General features: G+C 47.5%; 1 protein-coding gene across 3 annotated transcripts in view; it reads left to right on the plus strand.

Annotated features, from left to right (window-relative positions):
* FAM168A (family with sequence similarity 168 member A) overlaps positions 1-24,216 on the plus strand; it is a 205,469-nt gene that overhangs the window by 76,771 nt on the left and 104,482 nt on the right. For all 3 annotated transcript variants that reach the window (XR_010473854.1, XM_065069685.1, XM_065069794.1), the window contains exon 3: positions 22,826-22,913. Coding sequence is in view for 2 of the 3 variants with exons in the window: in XM_065069685.1 (XP_064925757.1) it covers positions 22,844-22,913 (70 nt within the window). In the remaining variant the exon portion in view is untranslated. The remainder of the gene's footprint in view (positions 1-22,825; positions 22,914-24,216) is intronic.

Consider the following 24,216-nt stretch of genomic DNA (forward strand, 5'->3'; position numbering starts at 1 on the left):
GACTCTGAGCCAAGATCACTGTGAAGAGAATGAGAATTAATTGAATAACTGGTGTATTAATAATGTACACGAGAGTCTCTGTCCTCAGAGATGCTGAAACTCCGTCTGGATGGTCCATGATCAACCCAAGGCAGCTTTGAAGTTCATAGAATCATATTAATAGAATAATGGAATTATTTTGGTTGGAAAAGCCCCTCAGGATCATTGAGTCCAACCATAACCCACCCCTGGCACTGCCCCATGTCCTGAGAACCTCATGTCCATCTGTCCAGCCCTCCAGGGCTGGTGACTCCAGCACTGCCCTGGGCAGCCTGTTCCAATGCCCCACAGCCCTTTGGGGAAGAAATTGTTCCTCAGATCCAAAGTTGTCCTTGCTTGGAACTGGAAGTTGGAGAAGATCCTCACTAGAGGTCTCTTCCAACCTAAATTAATCTGTGGTTTTGTGATCCTACCAGAATTATTCACTAATCTCTGGACGATTGCTCCTAGTTGGAGGTGGAGATAGTGGAGATTCACCCCCAGAACTTCTGTCCAATGTGATGATGGACACGTGTGTCTATTTCTGATGGACACGCACCTTGGCTCTTGGGTTGGAGATAAAAAGGGAAAAGAAAATGAACACACTCGGTACATAAATACTTTATTTGACGAACATGCAATGATTAAATATCTTTAAAAGGCCCTTCCAACCCAAACCAGTCTATGATTGTGTGATTCTATTAATGAGGAATAATCAACTCGGCTGTTAGTGATAAAGTTGGATGGTAGTTGGGCAGGTTCAATCGGTTTGGCAATCTCAGAGTTTGCTGCTCAAATAGGTTCATTCCTGTACTACAGGTCACCTAAAAGTGGTAAATCTGGAGGGATTTCGTTGTGATATGACCTGGCTCGTCTCATAATGACACTTTTAAAGAAGTTGCCAAAACAGAGCCATCTGTTTTTTATATTCTAATTGCTCACTGAGCCCAAGCAGCTCAGTGGATTGGAGGGACCCAGTTAGCGGTGATGGTTTTAAACTAAAGGAGGGAGATTCAGGCTGGACATGAGGAAGAAATTGTTGCCCTGAGGGTGGTGAGAGCCTGGCCCGGGTTGTCCAGAGAGGTGGTGGATGAACCATCCCTGGAGACATCCCAGGCCAGGCTGGACGGGGCTCTGAGCAACCTGAGCTGGTGAAGATGTCCCTGCTCATGGCAGGGGGGGCACTGGGGGAGCTGGGAAGGTCCTTCCAACCCAAACCATTCTATGATTCTATGAGTACATAATCCCCAAGCCTAGGTGAGCTGGCACCATCCATGCCCAGAACTGGCCGAAATCACACCAATGCCTTTGGTGCCACCTGGGGAGCAACCACTGTGCTTGGACCAAGCTCTGCACCAGCTTTGAGCAGTTTGAGCATAAGCAAAGCAGCTTCACATCTGTCTACAACTTTCTGTCTGGAAACAGATGCCGGCCCAGCTCTGTTGCTTCCTCCTTCCTTTCCCAGTTTGCTCTGGAGTCCTTTGCTAGCTATAAACTTATTTTGGCTCTCAACAGGCTTTGCTGTCATTGCAAACAAGGAGGGGGAATAAAAGCTCTCTGTGTTTCACGTGTGTTTGCCTCGAAGCAGGTGAGGGAAAGAGGGGGTGCAACAGGATCAGCTGGCCCCCCAATCACACCGAGGTCACTTGTTGGACCCCATCAGCTTTCTGGGGCACAAACCAGCCCTGGGGCTGTTGCTCCTTGCTGTGCAATGTTTGTTCTTTTCTTCTAGGAACAAAGTTAATTGCTATTTTTATTGGTATTACGCAGTGTTTAGTGGAGTTCTGGGTGCTGTAAGAAGCGATCGATAATACTTGTTGAATGACCTCTGAACAAGGCTTCGTATTTCTCACAGAGAAACAGATCTCGAGAGCAGCTTGCTAAAAGCAACTCTAATTCAGCAGGAACCCCTGGGGAGAACCAATTCTGAAGGGCGTCTGTCCTCGCTTGGCGAAGGAGAAGATCCCAAGTGGAAAAAGGCTGGCGTGGGTCCCGGTGGTGTCCTGCAATGACATCTTGCGCGCATCTGGAATATTGTGTCCAGTTGTGGCCCCTCAGTTCCAGCAGGACAGGGAACTGCTGGAGAGAGTCCAGCGCAGCCACCAAGATGCTGAAGGGAGTGGAGCATCTCCCGTGTGAGGAAAGGCTGAGGGAGCTGGGGCTCTGGAGCTGGACAAGAGGACACTGAGGGGGGACTCATTCATGTTGACAGATATCTAAAGGGTGAGTGTCAGGAGGATGGAGCCAGGCTCTTCTCGGTGACAACCAGTGACAGGACAAGGGGCAATGGGTTCAAACTGGAACACAAGAGGTTCCACTTAAATCTGAGAAGCAACTTGTTCCTGGTGAGGGTGGCAGAGCCTGGCCCAGGCTGCCCAGGGGGGTTGTGGAGTCTCCTTCTCTGCAGACATTCCAACCCACCTGGACACCTTCCTGTGTAACCTCATCTGGGTGTTCCTGCTCCATGGGGGGATTGCACTGGATGAGCTTTCCAGGTCCCTTCCAACCCCTGACATTCTGGGATTCTGTGTGATTCTTTTGGAGGCTTTTTTTTGGTGGAGATGTTGGCAGCTGGGATAGAAATACAACTAGACTACCAAATCCTGGTTGAGTGAGAGCTCAGTAGCAGGTTGGAGGTGAAATTTGACTTGAGCAGAAGTGGTTCAAGAGAAAAAGATTACTTGGGATCTTGTGGTGTCTATATTTTAGTGAATGCCCTCCTCTGCTGGCTAAGGAACCTGGGTTGTTAACTGCTCTTGGATCAAATGTCTTCTTTGGAAACAGGTTGTTCAGGTTTTCAAACATCTGGTGTTACTTTGTTCTTAGAATCACAGAATGGTTTGGGTTGGAAGGGACCTTCAAAGCTCCCCCAGAGCCACCCCTGCCATGAGCAGGGACATCTTCACCAGCTCAGGTTGCTCAGAGCCCCGTCCAGCCTGGCCTGGGATGTCTCCAGGGATGGTTCATCCACCACCTCTCTGGACAACCTGGGACAGGCTCTCACCACCCTCAGGGCAACAATTTCTTATTTCTATGCTGAATCTCCCTCCTTTAGTTTAAAACCATCACCCCTTGTCCTATCACAACAGGCCCTGCTCAAAAGTCTGTCCCCATCTTCCTCATTGGCCCCTTTTAAGTCTGTAAAGGCTGCACTAAGGTCTCCCCAGAGCTTCTCTTCTGTCTTCTTCTGTCTGTTAGGACTGGGAATGTGTTTGTCCTTGCATTTAAGTGCCATTAATATAGACATTGCGACACCACAGCAGCAGGTATGGCAGTAAATATACTCTCCTAACATACCTGAAGGTTGCGTACATATAAAATTATGAAGAGGTTTAGGAAGACAAGTCCTTGTTGTCTCTTTGGTCCAAGACCTAGTGGCTGTTAAATGAAACCAGCAGCAGGCTTGTTATAAAGCTGCGTTGCCCTTTGCGTACGGGTGGTTCAGTGGTTGAAGTCGCAGCCCCGGTGTGATGCGGAGGGTCAGAGCTCGTGCTGGTTCACACGGACTTTAAGAGTTCATGGAAAAGATTTTCAAGGGCTGATGAATCCTTTTTTTCACTCGGAGTATCTGTGAAGAGCAATTTGCCAGAGGTGAGAGAGCGGCACAGCACACGTGTCCTTTCCGCATGTCCTTACGTACCTGGTCCGTGTCAGAGCCAGGACGCCAGTAGAAGTTGACTTTTGGTGTCTCCTTTTTGTGGTCTGACCCTTTATTGTTATGTATTCCCATTCTTCCTGAGCTTGGATTAATCCCGAGCAGGCACGATTCTTCATCCAGCTCTCAGTGCAACATCGAGGACGCTTAACCCCTTTGCTTTAGGTCGGCCTAGTAAAGCCTGTGATGGAAATGTTCTCCAGAACCTCTGCCTGGCCGGTGTTGGGCGGGAAATCCATCAAGCAGTTGGTGCCGCACTCATGGAGATCTTAGAATCGTGGAGTAATTTTGGTTGGAAGAGACACTCAAGATCATCGAGTCCTAACTCTAGCACTGAACCATGTCCCGAAGATCATTGCAATTATAATTTCGTTCTTAATCAGCAGTAACCATGGATGGATTTGACTCAGGATACCACTTTTGAGCAGCCTCAGCCCTTGTTGCTGCTGCCTGATGGTCCAGGAGAATTAGTGCCATGCTCTGCAGTGATTTTTGGGGCTTTTGTCTTCCAAACCTCATTCCACTGCTATGAAATTGTACCCTTGTTCAACAGAAAACACCAAAGACACATTATTTGTATCTCCTGCTCTCAGTTTCTGCTTTCTGAACTCATCATGTTTCCCGCAGCTCGGGCTGTAGCTGCTGGGAGCCCAGCTCCGTTTTGTTTCATTTTATGTTCTGCCGTGTCTTTTCTTTCAGCACAATCTCAGGCTCTAAACCCGAGGATTGCAGATTTTCACCTGATCAAAGGGGAAAGCGGAGCTGCTTCCCGAAAAACGATGTGAAACGCATCTCTCCCCAAACGTCACCCAGGTGTTTTCTCATGGGTGCAGTTTTGGGACGGGGAAGACAAGGCCAGCAAGTCAGTGGTGCAGAGCGGTTGTGCTGAGCTGGGGTTAAGCGAGGTTCCTGCAGCACTCTGTATAATCCCTTTTGCAGTCTCCTTTTTGCTCCTGGAGCCATTCTCTGGTAGAATGGTATAGAGGATGGGTTGTAGGGACACGATCTGTCCCCTCGTCACCTCCACCAAACCCCACGAGCTGACAGATGCATCCGAGCCCAGCAGGAGGTGCTGATGCCTCCACGGCTGCCCAAGATCTCACTGTTTGCTGCAGGAAATAACCAGCTTGTTTTCCCAAGTCGTCTTCATCTCCCCTGTACTTCTGCTCCCTCATTTCGCCAGTAAAACCGTGACCGATATTGCGTGGCTGCGTCCTGGGATGGCCACGGGCAGCCACAGCTGCTGAAACTCCTCAAGTAAGGTGTGGAAAATGGGGTTATTTTCTTCCCAGTTTAAAAGATGAATAATTTTTCCTCCTTATTGCTTAAAGGTCACCATTGCCAGTTCGTGTTTGGCGTACGGTAAATGAGAGATGCCGTGTGCACCCTCCTGGTGATGCTGATTGTGTCTGTGTGGTGGTGGAAATCAGAAGTGGTCCCCAGAGCCTGTTTCACAGAATCCCAGAATGTCAGGGACTGGAAGGGACCTGGAAAGCTCATCCAGTGCAATCCCCCCATGGAGCAGGAACACCCAGATGAGGTTACACAGGAAGGTGTCCAGGCGGGTTGGAATGTCTGCACAGAAGGAGACTCCACAACCCCCCTGGGCAGCCTGGGCCAGGCTCTGCCACCCTCACCAGGAACAAGTTGCTTCTCAAATTTAAGTGGAACCTCCTGTGTTCCAGTTTGTACCCATTACCCCTTGTCCTACCATTGGTTGTCACCGAGAAGAGCCTGGCTCCATCCTCCTGACACTCACCCTTTAGATATCTGTAAACATGAATGAGGTCACCCCTCAGTGTCCTCTTGTCCAGCTCCAGAGCCCCAGCTCCCTCAGCCTTTCCTCACACGGGAGATGCTCCACTCCCTTCAGCATCTTTGTTGCCATTCATTGCTCAATGAGTGATTGACGCCTTTCTGGACCTTGAGATTCTCCAGGAATACATGGGGCCAGGAGAAATTCTGCTCCAGCTTTCCTTGTTTGGTCTCCTTGGCCAAGAGAGTTTAGTCATCGCTCCCCAAATCCTATTTACCCCCAGGGGATGTGCATGACCCTGGAACAGAGGTCACTGTAGAAACTCTTCCATAGTGTCTTTTTCATTCCCAAATTGCTCGTATGTGATTTCAGGAGCTGAGGGAGCCAGCTACAAGCCTTGAATCATCCCTTAATACCACTGGTATTATACATGATATTAGGAAAAATTTCTTCTTGGAAAGGTTTATTGGGCATTGGAACAGGCTGCCCAGGGCAGTGCGGGAGTCACCATCCCCGGAGGGTTGGACAGACGGACATGAGGTTCTCAGGACATGGGGCAGTGCCAGGGGTGGGTTAATGTTGGACTCGATGATCTTAAGGGGCTTTTCCAATCCAAATGATTCCATGAGTCTATGAAATTATACAGACCGATGTGAAGTCTCCAGCCTACATCAGGAGTTATAGGGCATAGACCAGCAGATCATCTCATTAACCAAATTGCCTCAAAATCACCTCGATTGATGAGGAGGGAGCTAAACCCCTTGGCTGCAGCACAGCCTCCGGCCCTCTCTTCAGAATTGACATGTGGGTGTAGGCATCAGGTTAACAAAACTAAAACAGAGTAAGATGTGTGATTATAATTACTGAGAATCCGATGTGGAGAAGTGATGTGTAGCTTAACTTTTTCAGAGTGCCATAATTAACAACCAAATAATCGACTGTTTTGCCAACGTTGTGCGAGTTACGATGGGCTGATGTACGTGGAGAACATCTCTTCATCTACACCAGCGTTTCATTCACTTTGGATGCTCGTGAGCCTGGAGCTTTTCCTACAGCGTTAAACTCTCCGAGATGAAGTCTTTCTATATTAGAGATGGAATTTCCTTCTTTTTCCTTCTTAGTATTTCATTAGGCTATTTTAGGAATGATTCTTCTGGATTTATACCAAACATAGCTGCTGTGACTCAGCCTCTTGTGCTCCTGGTTTGGACTTGGAGATCCACGCGCTGATTTTGCATCTTGTCGTGCTGCCCTCCGCCTCTGTAATTTCCCCCTCTTAATTTCTAATCCAGTCCCCTTGCATCCCTCAAGTAGCATTCTTTAGTTTAATGGCTTTCCCATTGATCTCAGGATTTTTAAGCTTGCCATGATATTTTAGAAATCGGCATCAGAAGAATTCAGCGTATCCACTTGGCCATTGAGCAGTCACAAAGTCCTTACCTGACATTTTAATAATAAAAATGATAGATGTGGAACTGAAGTGTGTACATTTTGATGTTCTAGATGTGTAGGGAGACTCTCCATGTAGCACCTATGGAGGAAAGTTCCTCATGAGCTACACACATGGATGGTTGTCTGTTCAAGTCCATCATGGCGCTTGTGAAGGTCTCAACCGTGGTCCACACTGCAGGAAGGAAACTCCCTTGGGGTTGAATGTTAGTTTGCAGTTTGTAGATGGTTATGTTGAGGGCAGGGTGGACGTAATGTTGAGCAGTGCGTGACCTACAGACCTTGGAGCTGTGAAGTGCTCTTCATGTCGCGGAGTTGGGGTGAGATGGTGATGGTTTTCCCTCACCACGTGGCTCGGAGTTGGTTTGTGGTTTGATTTTATGAACACTCACCCATTAATGGCCAGTAATGGGGCGATTGCTGCATGTTGTGGATGTGAACGTCCATTTACTGTGATCTAGACCAAAATCATTAACTCATTTCGCATGGACTGTTCAATGGCTGTGAGATGGAGACAAGCAGGCTGGACACAGTGATGCAGGATGATGGAGACTTTGTGATGCCAACTCAGATTTGCCAGTTAGTACAGGGGCCGATGAGTGTTTTTCCTGACCTCTTAATTTCCCAATAGCTGTCAGCACAGCCTTAGCAGATCTCTCATGTTCAGTTTTCCATTTCCCTCCTCCAACGTCTGCAGAAGATTTTCAAAATCAGATGGCAACAGTGAATTGCAAATCAGGAGGATTTGCAATTGTACTGAATGCACTCCAGCAGGAGATGACAAATCCTGGGTCGATCAACAGCAAGAGCTCAGGAACTGCGGGAAGGCACGAGGAGGAACAGAGCTCGGTGACATTGGCCACCTCATCTTCTACTCTGCCCCTTCTCGAGGCCTCCATGACAGCGCCGGGTCCTGTTGTCACAGCAACCCCAGGCAGCGCTACAGGCTCGGGGAAGAGCGGCTGGAAAGTGCCCGGCGGAAAAGGAGCTGGGGGTGTTGGTGCCAGCGGCTGAACATGAGCCAGCGTGTGCCCAGGTGGCCAAGAGGCCACCAGCATCCTGGCTGGTACCAGCACTGGTGTGGCCAGCAGGCCCAGGGCAGTGACCGTCCCTGTGCTGGGACCTGGAGAGGCCAAACCTCGAATACGGGGGGCAGTTTGGGCCCCCTCATCTCAAGGATCAAAATGGCGGCTTCAGGGGCACCAGAATCACCTCAGAACACAAAATGGCGGCCCCAGGGGCACCAAAATCACCTCAGGCTCAAAATGGCGGCCAGAGGGGTGGCGGGATCACCTCACAAGAAAGAAAATGATTCTATGATTCTACGTGTTGCCTCAGCCATGATTCTGTGTTCTCCTGTGGAAATCCTTGATGGATTCACCCTTCTCTGCTGAATAAAATCCTTCAAGAAAACATCATTCCGAAACAACAAGTATTTTGCAGCAGGTAAAACACCAGTAGCAGTGCGGGCACACACATTGTCTTTTCACAGACCCTTTCTGACCATCGAGCGTCACCATCGGCCTCACCAAGGGGTGCAAAAGGCCCCGCTCATCCCTGCGGGGCTGAAATACCCGTGGTTTTGGATGCGCTCGGCGTGGTGTGATGTTAATTTGAAAACTAATAGCGAAACCTGGGGGAAACCTCTGCAAAGGGCTTAATCAGGGAAGGTGCGGGTGTGCTTAATTGCTTGCCTGTGGCAAACAGATCGCCTAAGGGTGAAATTAAAGTGCCACCTCTAGAAAGCTTTTAAGTTACATTTCTGTAGCCTTCGGCCACATTAGGAGGAAAAGTCTGTTGCTGTTGTGCTGATATCTAAATCTAGGCACCGTTGCTTTATTATTTCCAGAGAAATTAAAGGTTTGGGAAGTACATCTTCCTCTCCATGCATCTTCCTCTGTAATATGGGAGCGTTTTGCAGGTTGAGAAATGCTGGCGGAAAATAGATAGAAAATGGTATTATTAGTATATTATTATATTACTATTTAAATACAATATTTAGCTATGTATTTTATGAGTTGAAAATTTATAACCAGATAATTTTGTAGTTATTGCAAGAAGTCTATTGGGAGGGGGGAGAAATAAAGCAAGGGGAGGGATGTTGGGGAGCGTCTTGCTGTGCGGTGCTCGTTCTTTCTCAAGCGCAGGTTCCCAGGCTCTCTGATCGCAGGGGTCGCGCTCGCTCTCACCATTTACCCTCCTTTTCTTCCCATCGAGGACATTTTTTCCCCCCGTGTTGCCTGGCAATTGGCGTGAAGATCGCTCAGGTCCTGCCCTGGGCTCTCCCTCTGTTTTCTGCGCCGGCAACGTTGTCGAGTAGCTTAGGACTGGTTTTCCAGAGGACGCATGTCCGGCCTAATGTCTGGCTTACCAAGGGCTTGTGCTGCCAGCGGGGCTGCGGAGATTTTGCTGCATTTACTACATACTTTATTCTTTCTTGATCCTGGTTCCTCATTAGCTCTTCACAGAATCACAGAATGTTAGGGATTCCTTGCCGTTGGAATCATCTCTTAAAACCAAATTAATCATTAAACTGGAACCAGGAAGGGAAGAAGCCAGAGAGTCGTGGTCAATGGGCAGAGTCCAGTTGAGGCCTGGATCTAGTGCAGTGCCTCAGGGGCAGTGCTGGGGCCGCTGTTATTCAATATGTTCATCAGTGACTTGGATGAGGGAATAGAGTGACTGTCAGCAAGTTTGCTGGTGACACCAAGCTGGGAGGAGTGGCTGACACGCCAGAGGCTGTGCTGCCATCAGAGACCTGGACAGGCTGGAGAGCTGGGCGGGGAGAAATGTAATGAACTAGAACAAGGGCAAGTGTAGAGTCTTGAATCTGGGCAGGAACAACCCCAGGTTCCAGTGTAAGTTGGGGAATGAGCTGTTGGAGAGCAGTGTAGGGGAAAGGGACCTGGGGGTCCTGGGGACAGCAGGGTGACCATGAGCCAGCACTGGGCCCTTGTGGCCAGGAAGCCAATGGTACCTGGGGTGGGTTAGAAGGGGGTGGTCAGTAGGTCAGAGAGGTTCTCCTGCCCCTCTGCTCTGCACTGGGGAGACCACAGCTGGAATCTTGTGTCCAGCTGTGGCCCCTCAGTTCCAGCAGGACAGGGAACTGCTGGAGAGAGTCCAGCGCAGCCACCAAGATGCTGAAGGGAGTGGAGCATCTCCTGTGTGAGGAAAGGCTGAGGGAGCTGGGGCTCTGGAGCTGGACAAGAGGACACTGAGGGGGGACTCATTCCTGGGGATCAATATGGAAAGGGGGAGTGTCAGGAGGATGGAGCCAGGCTCTTCTGGTGACAACCAATGACAGGACAAGGGGTAATGGGTACAAACTGGAACACAGGAGGTTCCCCTTAAATTTGAGAAGCAACTTGTTCCTGGTGAGGGTGGCAGAGCCTGGCCCAGGCTGCCCAGGGGGGTTGTGGAGTCTCCTGTGCAGACATTCCAACCCGCCTGGACACCTTCCTGTGTAACCTCATCTGGGTGTTCCTGCTCCATGGGGGGATTGCACTGGATGAGCTTTCCAGGGCCCTTCAACCCCTGACATTCTGGGATTCTGTGAACTTGATTTCTCTTGCTTTTTAAGGGTAAATAAAAACACACCACCCAATATTTCACCAAACACTTCCTGGGAACATTGAGTTTATTTTCCAAACTTGTAAAAACAAAGCTGTGAATTCATTAAAAACTTGAGCGAATCTTACTTAAATCAGTCCCCTGCCAGGCCACGTTTTCCATTGCGGGTAATATCAGTTTGGGCATCGTCAGAGCAGAGGGAAATGTGGAGCGAGGAAACCTCTCGAGTAGGCGGTGAGCACCTGTTCTATGATCGATCGAGTTAATTTAAGTTGCGGATTGAATTGTTACGAAGAGCGATGGCAAAAAGGTTGTTACGAACCGAGATGATGCTTATCGGCGTGGAAATAAATGTGTCACGAATGGGTTGCAAATCAAAGGCCTGATTTCTTTTCTGCTTCAAAATGCATAAATCAGGGGTGTGCGTCTGTAAGTCGTGTAATCAATGTCTAACGCGCTGGGATCTTTGTGGAATATTCATAAGACTTTATAGAGTTTATAAAGTAAAGCTGCGATGCTACAGACATCTCTGCCTAAACCCAGGTTTTAAGCTTACACCTAAATGTGTTGTAAAATAGCTGCGGCACTGAATTCTAGGAATAATTAAATTATCCCATACAGGTGATACCTCGCTATCTATTTGGATGTGCAAAGTGCTTGATTTGGTGTTGGTTTTGGTACAAGACAGCAACAAGTGTATGTTTTCATGTCTTCATTACGTTATTTATGGTGCGAAGACGTAGTTAGTTTAATTTCAGTATATTTTGGAGGATGTATAACCCAAAGATTATACATTCTGTCTTCACTTAAACTTTTGCCTTTACACTTGTAAATGATACTAAAATGATATTACTACTGAAATTATATTAAAAAAGCAGAAAGCTTAGACAAACCAACAATTAAACACATTTTGTAGAGTTGTGGTGGCCGCACGTGTGTAAAATTTGGGGTGACCTGTTGGCCACCGCTCTGTTAAATGTTCAGAGTCACCTGTTCAGGGACTCTGTTAAATTGCAAAATCGCTTTCTCACAATAGGGATTAACATGAAATTAAACCGTTCTGTGGCAAATGGGAACTTTTAGGCATTTTTTGTCGCCATAGCGTCAAAGGATTGACAGAAAAGAAGGTTTTTATCAAGCTACAAAGCGTTGTCACTGTTGATATGGAGGCTCTGGTATCCTTCAAGCCAAAGCAAATGCGAATGACAAATTAGTTAATTAAACTAATCGTATCATTGCTGGACGCCCTCCTGGGTTTTAATGTGTAATATCCTTCGACAAGTGAACGTGTTAACATTTTGGTATTGCTTTGATCAGAAATACCTGTAGTTGCGACTGGAAATCCTACTTCACTCTCAGAACCAAGAGCATCGTCTCGTGTTGGATTTACCTATCACATTGTTAATATTTTGAATAAAACATCAGGATTTATTTCTTTCCTACACTTAAATACTGGTTGCTCGAATGGCTCTGCGTATCCTTGACCTTACAGGACAAATCAATTTGAGGTGAATAGAAATGTTTGCGTGTGAAGATCAATATTTGCTTGGCTGCTCCAGAGCGAGCTTTTCATTTTAAACATTTCCGAGCGGCCCCAAAGCCTTTTCTCATTGTTTTTTCATTCACATCGGCATACATTTATTTTAAAGAAGTGAATGACTGCTCTGCTTTAATTTCTGCCATGCTATTCAACCCCTAAAATTGCCTTTTTCCCCCCCGGATGGAAAACGGGAACGCAAAGCTGGGTTGTCTGCCCAGCCTAAATCAATGGGGATTTAGCAATTCCTTCTTGCCAATATAAACTATGAGGTGTAAGCTCCTTCAGACTTCGCTCAATCTCTTCCCGCTCTTTAGCCGAGGAAGAAAAGTCCGGAAATGTATGAAAAGCGTTAATTGTTGACTTTTTGTGGCCTTTCAGCCCTTTCCTTTGTGCGGCCTGCAAAAGAATTCCTGGTTTGGGCCTCCTGGGCCTGGGGATATTCACTGGGAACCGGAGGGGAACAAAAGCACTTGCAAACCCCTCTGGAACGGCAGGCTGAAAGATTCTTGGCTTTTACAGTGATTGTGAAATGAATATGCTAATCGATTGCATATTGCTTGTGTTATGGAGTCGTATCATACATTGGCCAATCTTGGTCTCCTGTCTCGCTACCGACCTTCGGTAATTCCTATATGGAATGTTTAACTTGTGGTTGAGACCACGTAGCCTCATTTAAAGATTTCAAGTGATTGATCGTTGCCATCTGATGCAAACTTTCTTTCTCTTTTGCGGGTTATAGGTTGTTTTAGCGCATATTTTTGCAGCATCCACCCATAAAGGCTCAGAGTCTGTAGAAGGAGGAGAAGCTCTGGGGAGACCTTAGTGCGGCCTTTCTGGACTGAAAGGGGCTGATAAGAAAGATGGGGACGGACATTTGAGCAGGGCCTGTTGTGACAGGACAAGGAGTGATGGTTTAAACTAAAGGAGGGAGATTCAGCATAGAAATAAGAAATTGTTGGCCCCTGAGGGTGGTGAGAGCCTGTCCCAGGTTGGCCAGAGAGGTGGTGGATGAACCATCCCTGGAGACATCCCAGGCCAGGCTGGACGGGGCTCTGAGCAACCTGAGCTGCTGAAGATGTCCCTGCTCATGGCAGGGGGTGTTGAACTCAATGATCTTTGAAGGTTCTTTCCAACCCGAACTATTCCATAATTCCCTAAATATCATGTAGGACGTATGTGCAGAAGGAACACGGTCATGGTAGGGAGCGAGGGTGCTAAGCATCACCTCCTTCATCAGCTCAGGAGCATGGCATAGTTTGGTCATGGAGGCAGTTGGGTTTGGACAGCTGGTGACATTCGTGGGACACTCTGATGGGACAACGATCCCCACCAACACCACCAACCTTCAGCCAAATCCATGCAAAGCTTTGGTGGACATGGGGAGGGGGACAAGCTGTAGAACGCCCCAGCTCCAACTCCATTTTGATATTTGAGACCTAGAGGTGACTGAATAAATCTTTAGGATTCAAATCGAGTTCTCACATAGATACAAAATATAAAATATTCGCACCATTAACCAGTTTTTATATCCCATCTTTGTCCATGCGAAGGACATCGTTAGGAGGAGATCGTTAGAGGGCAGCGAGGAACAGCCATGGCTGGAAGTCATAAATGACCCAAACCCTGCAGCGCAGTGGATTTGAACGCTGCCCAAATAAAGCCGAGTGGATCGTGACCCATATATTATTAAATGACATCTCTGCCCTCATATGATTTTAATTCCAGGAATCTTATATTTCTGGCATGTCGACTTTATACGGTGTAATCCGTCCAGGTCCCAGTTTAGTTCTTGATCCTGCCGCAGTGCCTGGGAGGGATATTCAGGATACTCAATATTCAGGATATTGTTGGAAAGCAATTCTCCCATACTGAGGGGAGCAATTAAAAAAATGATGATTAATGGTAGCGGTTGGAAATTTTGGAGCAAAACTGAAATTAAAGCGTGTCTTATTTTAATAATTTTAAAGAGCTTGGAAGGGGAAGCTTATATTTATTAGTAACGTAAATTATCTTTTTATGAACATTATTTTTGTGTCTGTTGGGGAAGGAGCGATGGAGAAAGGGAAGAAGGGCTGAAGCAGCTTGAGAAGTCTCAGATAAGAAAGATAATTAAAAATATTATTTTGCTTTTTTTTATAATGACTGGGTGATGTTATGGGATCAATGTTTACACGCCATGGAAATGTTCTAACCAAAGCCTCAATAATTTTATGTTAGGTCAAATTCTGCAGTAAGTTAATTAAAAATGTTGTTTGGACACTTGATAGTGCTTGTCTAGCATCACAGATAATAATCTAAATACATTTTCATGGTCCTGTGAGGCATCAAACATCATCTGTTTGATGATTTGCTATAATATAGATATACATTGATAAAATAATGTGAATGCTGCCCTCACCCCCACCACCCCTCCAAGGTTTCTGGTGTCCTACCAAGTGCCAAGGAACCTTCTGAATGGAGACCATTCGGAAAGACCAGAATCTTTGGAAACTGGTTACGTCTGATGCCGATAAAATTCCAGCCTGAGAATCTGGAGGAAGGTGGAGGTCTGAGAAATGAGCTACAGCACAAATGATCATAGAATCCCAGAACGTCAGGGATTGAAGGGACCTGGAAAGCTCATCCAGTGCAATCCCCCCATGGAGCAGGAACACCCAGACGAGGTTACACAGGAAGGTGTCCAGGCGGGTTGGAATGTCTGCACAGAAGGAGACTCCACAACCCCCTGGGCAGCCTGGGCCAGGCTCTGCCACCCTCACCAGGAACAAGTTGCTTCTCAAATTTAAGTGGAACCTCCTGTGTTCCAGTTTGTATCCATTTCCCCTTGTCCTGTCATTGGTTGTCACCGAGAAGAGCCTGGCTCCATCCTCCTGACACTCCCCCTTTCCATATTGGTCCCCATGAATGAGTCCCCCCTCAGTGTCCTCTTGTCCAGCTCCAGAGCCCCAGCTCCCTCAGCCTTTCCTCACACGGGAGATGCTCCACTCCCTTCAGCATCTTGGTGGCTGCGCTGGACTCTCTCCAGCAGTTCCCTGTCCTGCTGGAACTGAGAGGCCACAACTGGACACAATATTCCAGGTGTGGTCTCCCCAGGGCAGAGCAGAGGGGCAGGAGAACCTCTCTGACCTACTGACCACCCCCTTCTAACCCACCCCAGGTACCATTGGTTTCCTGGCCACAAGGGCCCAGTGCTGGCTCATGGTCACCCTGCTGTCCCCAGGACCCCCAGGTCCCTTTCTCCTACACTGCTCTCTAACAGGTTGTTCCCCAACTTATACTGGAACCTCCAGCGAATCGGTGCTCAGCCTGGTCTAGTAAGCCAGAACCCACTCTATCAAAAGGCTTTTCCTCATGGAAAATGTCCCAAGCTATCGTTTGTGGAAAGAAAGGAGCAGAGAGAAGAGTCTTCAAACTGTGTGTCCTGGGAAGTCTTTTCGGCCAAACACAATGAAGTCAAACTGTGAAGATAAAAGAATCGAGACAATGAGCCGGAGGAGGACGTGGCTCAGCCAGAGAGCAGAATGAGAGCCCTAAATACAAGAGTGCAACAGGGTGCATCTCAAAGGGAAAAGCTGGCAAGGCTTCAAGTTGAAGAAATTAAGAGGAATTAAGGAGGATGTTTGAGAACTACTGAGAATGGTTATGGACACACAGGTATGTTAGTTATTAAAAAACACATTTATTTTTTGGTTACCTCCTGGTGAAACCCTTTAGTTTTGCAAATAGCAAAGAATTTACAGCACAGAATTCATCTACATACAGACCTTTCCATCGCTGAGCCCCTGGGACACCTCGGAGCAGCCGGATTCAAACGCACGTGCCGTTCTGATTGCCGAAGTGGCGCGACAGGACGTATCTGCGAAGAAAATACATCGTCAGCGTAATTAATGAGTAATGCAGCTGAGTCACGTTCAGAGCCTCAGGAAAGACCGCACACAAACGGCGTTGAGTTAATCACCACCTGTACTGCCGACTTCAGCGCCGTCCATATTCACACATCAAACGTCTTCATTGCGTCGGCTAATGACTGAGCTTCAAATCTGGTTCCCATCAGCAAAGAATCACAGAATAGTTTGGGTTGAAGGGACCTTCAAAGCTCCCCCAGTGCCGCCCCTGCCATGAGCAGGGACATCTTCACCAGCTCAGGTTGCTCAGAGCCCCGTCCAGCCTGGCCTGGGATGTCTCCAGGGATGGTTCATCCACCACCTCTCTGGACAACCTGGGCCAGGCTCTCACCACCCTCAGGGCAACAATTTCTTCCTCATGTCTGGCCTACATCTCCCTCCTTTAGTTTCAAACCATCCTGTGTGCAGTAACATCAACTGCTAGAATGTTCCTGAACTGCGGCTTTGTTGCACATCTTCATTTCCACTGGAAACACTCCCAGAAAGAAAGGGATGCAGGACATGACCATGAGCAAGCCAATAAGCCTGAAATCAAACCTGTATTTCAGATGTGGAAATGCTTATTACAGAATCATAAAATCATTTTGGTTGGAAAAGCCACTCAAGATCATCGAGTCCAACCGTTTCTCTACTACCCCATGTCCCTGAGAACCTCATGTCCGTCTGTCCAACCCTCCAGGGATGGTGACTCCAGCACTGCCCTGGGCAGCCTGTTCCAATGCCCCACAGCCCTTTGGGGAAGAAATTGTTTCTAAATCCAACCTCAGCCTCACCTGGCGCAACTTGAGGCCGTTTCCTGTTGTCCTGTCCCTTGTTCCTGGGGAGCAGAGCCCGACTTCCCCTCAAGGTCTTTCTTGTTATGAAGGGCCCAAAACTGCCCCCAGGATTCAAGGTTTGGCCTCTCCAGTGCCCAGCACAGGGGGGAGCAGCAAATATCCTCTCAGGATGGAAGAAAAGCTCCTTGCCCAGCTCTTCTTGTCAGCTGCCACCTCATGGGTGCTTTTTCAATAAAAATGGCAATATGAAGATGGATGGTTTGGAGACCATGATGACCCTTCTGCTCCAGCTTCATTAATTTATGAAGCAGGTTTGGTGGAGCTGGAGATTGTGGTAGGGATTTTATGGTTATCCTGGTTAAACAGGGCTGGAGCACAGCAGAAATTTTCTCTTTCCATCCATTTTTTTTCAAATTGCATTTATTTTATTACTAGAAGATGAACTAGAATTGTGTCAACTTTGACCAGATTCTTTTCTAAGATCTTCAACACATTAAATATTTTGCTTTAGGTGAGATATGTTCAACCAGCTGTTAGTACGGCTGTATTAAAAAGGAGCTGTTAATTGTGGAAAACCACGTTGTGTCCTGAATCTCTGAGCTGTCACTGCAGAATTTTTTGGGGGAAATGTGGGATGTAGCCTTGTAGTTTGCCTAAATGAACCTTTAGCAGATGAATTGGAAGTTAATTTAATTAGCGATCGGCAGATCCCAAGCGATGGTCAAGCTTCAAATGACTTCACCGCAGAAATGGTTCAGAAAGTTATTGGAATTTTGAATGTAGTGTAAGGTCAGGAGGTCTTTCCATGTTCAAGGAGGCTTTGTCTGAATACTATTGGCATGCCATTTGTATAAAATGAATTTAAAGAGGCGATGTGCAGATCAATGAAAGAAAGCAAAGCAAACCAACGATAAAGAACAAGAGGGAAGGATGTTCTCATTGTCTTGCATCTGTTGTGGTTTGAAGGTGGTGGTGATACCTGTACTGGTTTTTGAGTGTTCCTTTTGGAAGGGGATGAAGTAGATCATAGAATCACAGGATGGTTTGGGTTGAAGGGACCTTCCCAGCTCCCCCAATGCCCCCCCTGCCATGAGCAGGGACATCTTCACCAGCTCAGGTTGCTCAGAGCCCCGTCCAGCCTGGCCTGGGATGTCTCCAGGGATGGTTCATCCACCACCTCTCTGGGCAACCTGGGACAGGCTCTCACCACCCTCAGGGCAACAATTTCTCCCTCATGTCTGGCCCGAATCTCCCTCCTTTAGTTTAAAACCATCATCCTTGTCCTATGGGAACAGGCCCTACTCAGAAGTCTGTCCCCATCAGATGATGTTCAGTTTTGGGCCCCTCACGCCGAGAAAGGCCTTGAGGTGCTGGAGCGAGTTGAGAGAAGGGAACGGAGCTGGTGAGGGGCTGGAGCACAAGTGTGATGGAGCGGCTGAGGGACCTGGGGGGTTCAGCTGGAGAACAGGAGCTGAGGGGAGACCTTCTGATCTCTGAACTGCCTGAAAGGAGCTTGGAGCCAGGGGGGTTCGGGCTCTGCTCCCCAGGAACAAGCGCCAGGAGCAGAGGAAACGGCCTCAAGTTGCGCCAGGGGAGGTTGAGGTTGGATGTGGGAACAATTTCTTCCCCAAAGGGCTGTGGGGCATTGGAACAGGCTGCCCAGGGCAGTGCTGGAGTCACCATCCCTGGAGGGCTGGACAGACGGACATGAGGTTCTCAGGACATGGGGCAGTGCCGGGGGTGGGGAATGGTTGGACTCGATGATCTTGAGTGGCTTTTCCAACCGCAATGTTTGTATGACTCTGTGTCGCAGGCTGTCACCAGGGATGGAGGACAGAGTCACCTCCCCCGAGCGGCAGCAGCAGAACACGGTGCAGAGCACAAAGCTCAGCTTTGTCCAGCGCACCCGAGTGCGGCTCTGCAGCCACCTCACTGCACATCCAGTGCCAGCCCCGCATTCAGACTACAAACATTTTCATTTTCCTGCTCGTGCTGTTCAGAAATCCCTCTTGCAAACTCCATTTGGCCGGCGCCTTGGTGTGGTGGCCTCCCATAGCCTGACCTCTCTCTTATTAGTATTTCTATTTACCCTTCATCTACAGTAATTCCCTAGTGTGATGGAAACATGCCGTCCGCTTTCACGGGGAAGGTAAAAGAGGTGAAAACTGAATGTTTTCAGGTATCCCGAGCCTGTTCACCGACAGCTTGTTCCCATGGCATCCCTGCTGGAGTTTCTCCTTCAGCTTCTTGCTGGGGTCTCAGCAGCTTCTAAACAACAGAACATCCATGCCCTGGGGCTTAGGAACCAGTAGAAGCTCCGTGCAAAAGAGCAATACTCATGTTTGTCTGTTTATAATTCATTTGTATTAGTCTGTTTGTTGTATATTCATAGGCACGAGCAAGGGCTGCAACTTATTGTGGCGAAGGAGGTTTAATTTTGCTAATCCTGTTTGATTCCTGTTCCAGCGCAGCTTTTTGAATGCCACAATGCGCTGGCCGTAATGAGTTTAAAATGTATTTTTCAGCGGTATTGTCTCGCGAAATGTAATGGAAGCTCCACTGAATGTGCTTTAATACTGGATGCTGAAAAGAAAGAAAACCTTCCATCTCAAATGCTGTTCGCGTGGATTCTTTCATGCTGGCTGGAAATAACACCCTGCATACCAAGCAGGGAGGAAGCACAAACCTCTTCCTCACAGTACAATATCGCGCTCACCATCTTTTTATCTCGGCTAAAAAGCATTTTCTTTCATCCTTCTCGATAAGAGCGTTTCATTTTACCATTCGGTCCAACAGCTAAAGCGAGCCAGGTGTATGCAGCAATTTTCAGCAAATTATGATGTATTTGTGCTCTTTACGCCCAGAAAAGTGTGAAAGAAATGACGACTGCATGGGACAAGGGGCTTTATAAATGCAGCCGTGACTCCATCCTCACCCAGGAGCAGGTCCAGCTGTTGCTTTTTAGTTCTAGGTGAAGGAACAAACATTTGATTGGAAGGTAGAGGGAAGAGGGACCCTCATAAACTTCATTTCTTGGGCAGGAAGACTCAGCTGGGGAAGAGAAGGAGAGAACAGGGCTGGTGCAAGATGGACCCATCACTTTCTTGCTCTGTTGCAGAACATCCTGAGCTTACAGACCCTCTGCAATGGCCAACGTGAAGGACCGTGTGCCCGTGCTTGGCTGAGGAAGAGGATGGAGCTTTTCTGCAGCCAGTGGGTGTTGCCGCAGGGATGTCACAGAATCCCAGAATGTCAGGGACTGGAAGGGCCCTGGAAAGCTCATGCAGTGCAATCCCCCCATGGAGCAGGAACACCCAGATGAGGTTACACAGGAAGGTGTCCAGGCGGGTTGGAATGTCTGCACAGAAGGAGACTCCACAACCTCCCTGGGCAGCCTGGGCCAGGCTCTGCCACCCTCACCAGGAACAAGTTGCTTCTCAGATTTAAGTGGAACCTCCTGTGTTCCAGTTTGAACCCATTACCCCTTGTCCCAGTGGTCCCCTGTGCAAAGAGCATCATTCAGCCCCACGGGTGCGTTTGTTGAAAGCGTTGGACATCGTGCTGTTAGTTGGGTGGCCAGATACCTAATGTGGAGCCTGGATATTGATTTTTCTCCTGGGAATATGAGGATGGTGGGATGGGATCAGATTGAAGGTCCTTGCAGCCTAAGAACCTGACTGGAAGGGTGTCTGGGGAAGAGGAGGAGTTACTCTGTCCCTTGGGAGGCTTTGGACATCCCACCGGCCTGGCAGCGGGAGGCCAGAGGAGCCCCAAAAATGATGCGAAGATGGAACAGCTCTGCTGGGAGGACAGGCTGAGAGAGTTGGGGTGTTCAGCTGGAGAACAGAAGCTCCAGGGAGACCTTAGTGTGGCCTTTCCGGACTTAAAAGGGGCCGAGAAGAAAGATGGGGACAGACTTTTGAGCAGGGCCTGTTGTGACAGGACAAGGGGTGATGGTTTTAAACTAAAGGAGGGAGATTCAGGCCAGACGTGAGGAAGAAATTGTCCCTGAGGGTGGTGAGAGCCTGGCCCAGGTTGGCCAGAGAAGTGGTAGATGAACCATCCCTGGAGACATCCCAGGCCAGGCTGGACGGGGCTCTGAGCAACCTGAGCTGGTGAAGATGTCCCTGCTCATGGTAGGGGGGGCACTGGGGGAGCTGGGAAGGTCCCTTCAACTCAAACCATCCTGTGATTCTATGGGACACTTAGGGACGTGGTTTAGTGGTGGACTTGGCAGTGTTAACAGATGGACCTGATGACCTCAAAGGTCTTTTCTAACCAAAATGATTCTGTGATTCTCTATACTGTACGCAGACACGTGTTTGTATGGTTTGAGTTGTACATTTGAGTGCATCCTGTATCCACCACATCCTACCCCGAAACACCTTCCTGTGTTGAACAGGATCCATACGCAGCCCAAAAGTCGCAGTTTTGGCCGGACACTTACACAAGCTGATGTTCATCATCTCAGGGACAGATGACGTTGGGTTTTCTCCTGTAAATGAGAACTCAAGCCAAAAAGCAAACACTTACCAGGACAGGCTCACCGGGACACCTCAGGGCCATAAACCCCTTACACTTGGGTGTAAATCCCCCACTATAATATCTCAGGGATGTAAAGTTTTGCATTGATTTTCCTTTTGGTCTTACAAGCTCCATCATGCGTTAGTGAAGCTGCTGGTGTAAATACGTCTCTTGGTGGAGCTTTCTCTTCCAGCTCGCTTTATAACCGCAGTTTCCTTTGCTTTGAGAACTGCTGAGGGTGGAGGGAAGGCTAATTAATTAAGCAGTAATTGTTGTCAAGTCAATTGGTGCTAACATTTAACATTTGACTTGTTTACTATCCCGAGGTACAGCGTAAGGAGTTAATGACTTAACAAATTGTGCATCCATCATGAGAGACTTGTTTGGAAAGAACCGTTTCATTTATGAACTGTAAAATAATACATTTTTAAAGAAAAATGCACGTTTTGAAGCAAGTTTGTTGAGGTTCTTGTGCAAAATTGTCACTAGATAGCTGTGGAGACAAATGCGTCGCCTAATAAAGCTTAATGACTGATTTTCCCATTAATCAGAATTGAGAATGTGCTTCATTAAGATAATTAACTGAGCCACTTGCTTAACTGACAGATAGTAGACGCAAATCCCCAAGTCGCATTCTTTCCTCTAAATAAAGCTCACAAGAAGCGAATCCGGCGCTGCTTCGGCATCTTTATTGCAGAGGGAAACAGGAGGCCTGGTTTGTCTCATTGCCTGCGTTACCCTGTTTCCCTGAAAATAAGACAGGGTCTTATATAGGGCTTATTTTCAAGGGTTGTCGTATTTTTCCATGAACAACAATCTTGAACAAACAATCAGCATTTATTCAGGTGTGGTCATGTTGTCACATCCTGTCACATCTGTCTTGCTGCATTCTATTGCCAATTAATTTTAATTTTACATGTGTAGCTGCCTGGACACTATTTAAATTGACTTTTTAATGAACTGTAACTAGGGCTTATTTTTGGAGTAGGGCTTATATTTTGAGCATCCTCAAAAATCCTGTAAAATCCTCCTAGGGCTTATTTTCGGGGTAGGGCTTATTTTTGGGGAAACAGGGTATGTCCATGGTGGCATCTCCCAGTCTTGGATGCGGTGGGTGGCCTTGGGTGCCCCGTGCACCAAACCTTGGGCTTGAGTTTATTGGAATCAGCTCACAAATATTTCACCAGCAGCGAACGGTCTTTTATCTGCTAATTTCGGAAAGGTTGGGTCTTCATGGCGGTTGGTTTTGTCACCCAAGAGCGATGAGCTCCGAGGAGGAGGAGGATTCTTTTGTCTGAATTCGTGGCTTCTCCTCTTTGTTCATCGCAAGCTGGACATGGGGTCGCAAATCCTGAGCCGCTCTGAACGCAGAGATATGTAAAATTAATCTGCTCCGGGTACATTTGTAGGCAGAAGAAGTTAAGGGAATTAACTGAAAGATCCCCAACTTGAATTATTAATTACGCTACCTGGTTGTAACGTCTCGTTGTAAATCCTTTTCCATCACAGCTTGCTGTGTCCGGAATTATAACAGGGCGACGCTATCGTGTAGCGGAAGACTCTTTACGCAGACAACTTTTTTGGAGATAAATTGAGGTGATTGACTCAATTCTGCTTTTCTTTTGTCCTCAGAGCTCCCGGTCTTCCACCATGAACCCTGTTTACAGCCCCGTCCAACCTGGGGCTCCCTACGGAAACCCGAAGAACATGGCGTATACAGGTAGGACCGGCGTTTGGCGGCTGTTTCGTGAATGTCCGTGTGCGGGTGGTCGTTAATGAGTTAATCCCTTAACGAAGGGAGAGTTCTCATGAGGGAGCCAGGTGGGAATGTGACTTGTAGGAAAAACTCTTGGGTGAAGCCAACTCAAAACTTGTGGGTGAAGCCAACATAAACCTCTTGGGTGAAGCCAACACAAACCTCTTGAGTGAAACCAACTCAAAACTCTTGGGTGAAGCCAACACAAAACTCTTGGGTGAAGCCAACTCAGAACTCTTGGGTGAAGCCAACACAAACCTCTTGGGTGAAGCCAACTCAAAACTGTTGGGTGAAGCCAACTCAAAACTGTTGGGTGAAGCCAACTCAAAACTCTTGGGTGAAACGAACTCAAAACTCTTGGGTGAAACCAACGCAAAACTCTTGGGCGACACCAATGCAAACCTCTTGGGCGAATCTAACATGACAAAGTCAGTGAGAAGAAATGGATGTGAATTCACAAGGAGAGGATGCCCTGGATATGCTAAAGAAAAGGATCAAAAAGGGTTTTTTTAGAATAACAAAACATGTAAAAAGTTACTGTGGGGTCAACTGGGAGCTGGAGGATTTGCCTCCGATGTTGATCGTGTGCTGTAGGAATGAAAATCACACGAGCGAGAGCTCAGGGTTTGGAGAACATGTGGTTATTGTTATAGGCGTTGATTTAATCTGCGTTATTGATGGATTGTTTTGTTTCCAAGTTACGCTTAGCTTGAGTAAATCTTACATTCAACAGCAAGTTGGGTGTCTGAAGTCCCTCTTTAGAACAGAGTTGTCTCAAAATGTCACCTTTAATACTCAAAAAAAAGGCATTTAAATATGTTGATCATAATTATGTAACTAGTGGGGAGCTGAAGTGCGCTGATTTGGAAAGAAAATCTCAGTTCAGGCATATCTGTGGTTTCATGTTTACTGGCTGCTCTTCAGATCTTGGAAGCACCTTATAAAATCCGCCTTAAAATGCTCCTTCTAACATTTTGTTGAATATAATTAGCTATTAATATAATATAATTAGCTACCAAGTGTCCTGTTGTGTTGAAACTTCCTTCTTTCCATTTGCGTTGCCAGTTGCGGGTGTTGACTTTGACCTAACATGCGAAATGGGAATGGATATTAAATACTCTCGGCTGCTTCATTTACAGAATATTCTCATTGACTTTGGTGGTTATTTCAACTGGTGGAGAGGAGAACGGTCGATACTCTGCGTTTTGCCGTGGTTTTATTCAACTTTTCTTATCTCCCCATTGAATTTCTTTGTGCTGCTTTGTCT

This window comes from Columba livia, chromosome 1 (assembly GCF_036013475.1).
Source record: "Columba livia isolate bColLiv1 breed racing homer chromosome 1, bColLiv1.pat.W.v2, whole genome shotgun sequence".
In the NCBI taxonomy this organism is placed as follows: domain Eukaryota; kingdom Metazoa; phylum Chordata; class Aves; order Columbiformes; family Columbidae; genus Columba; species Columba livia.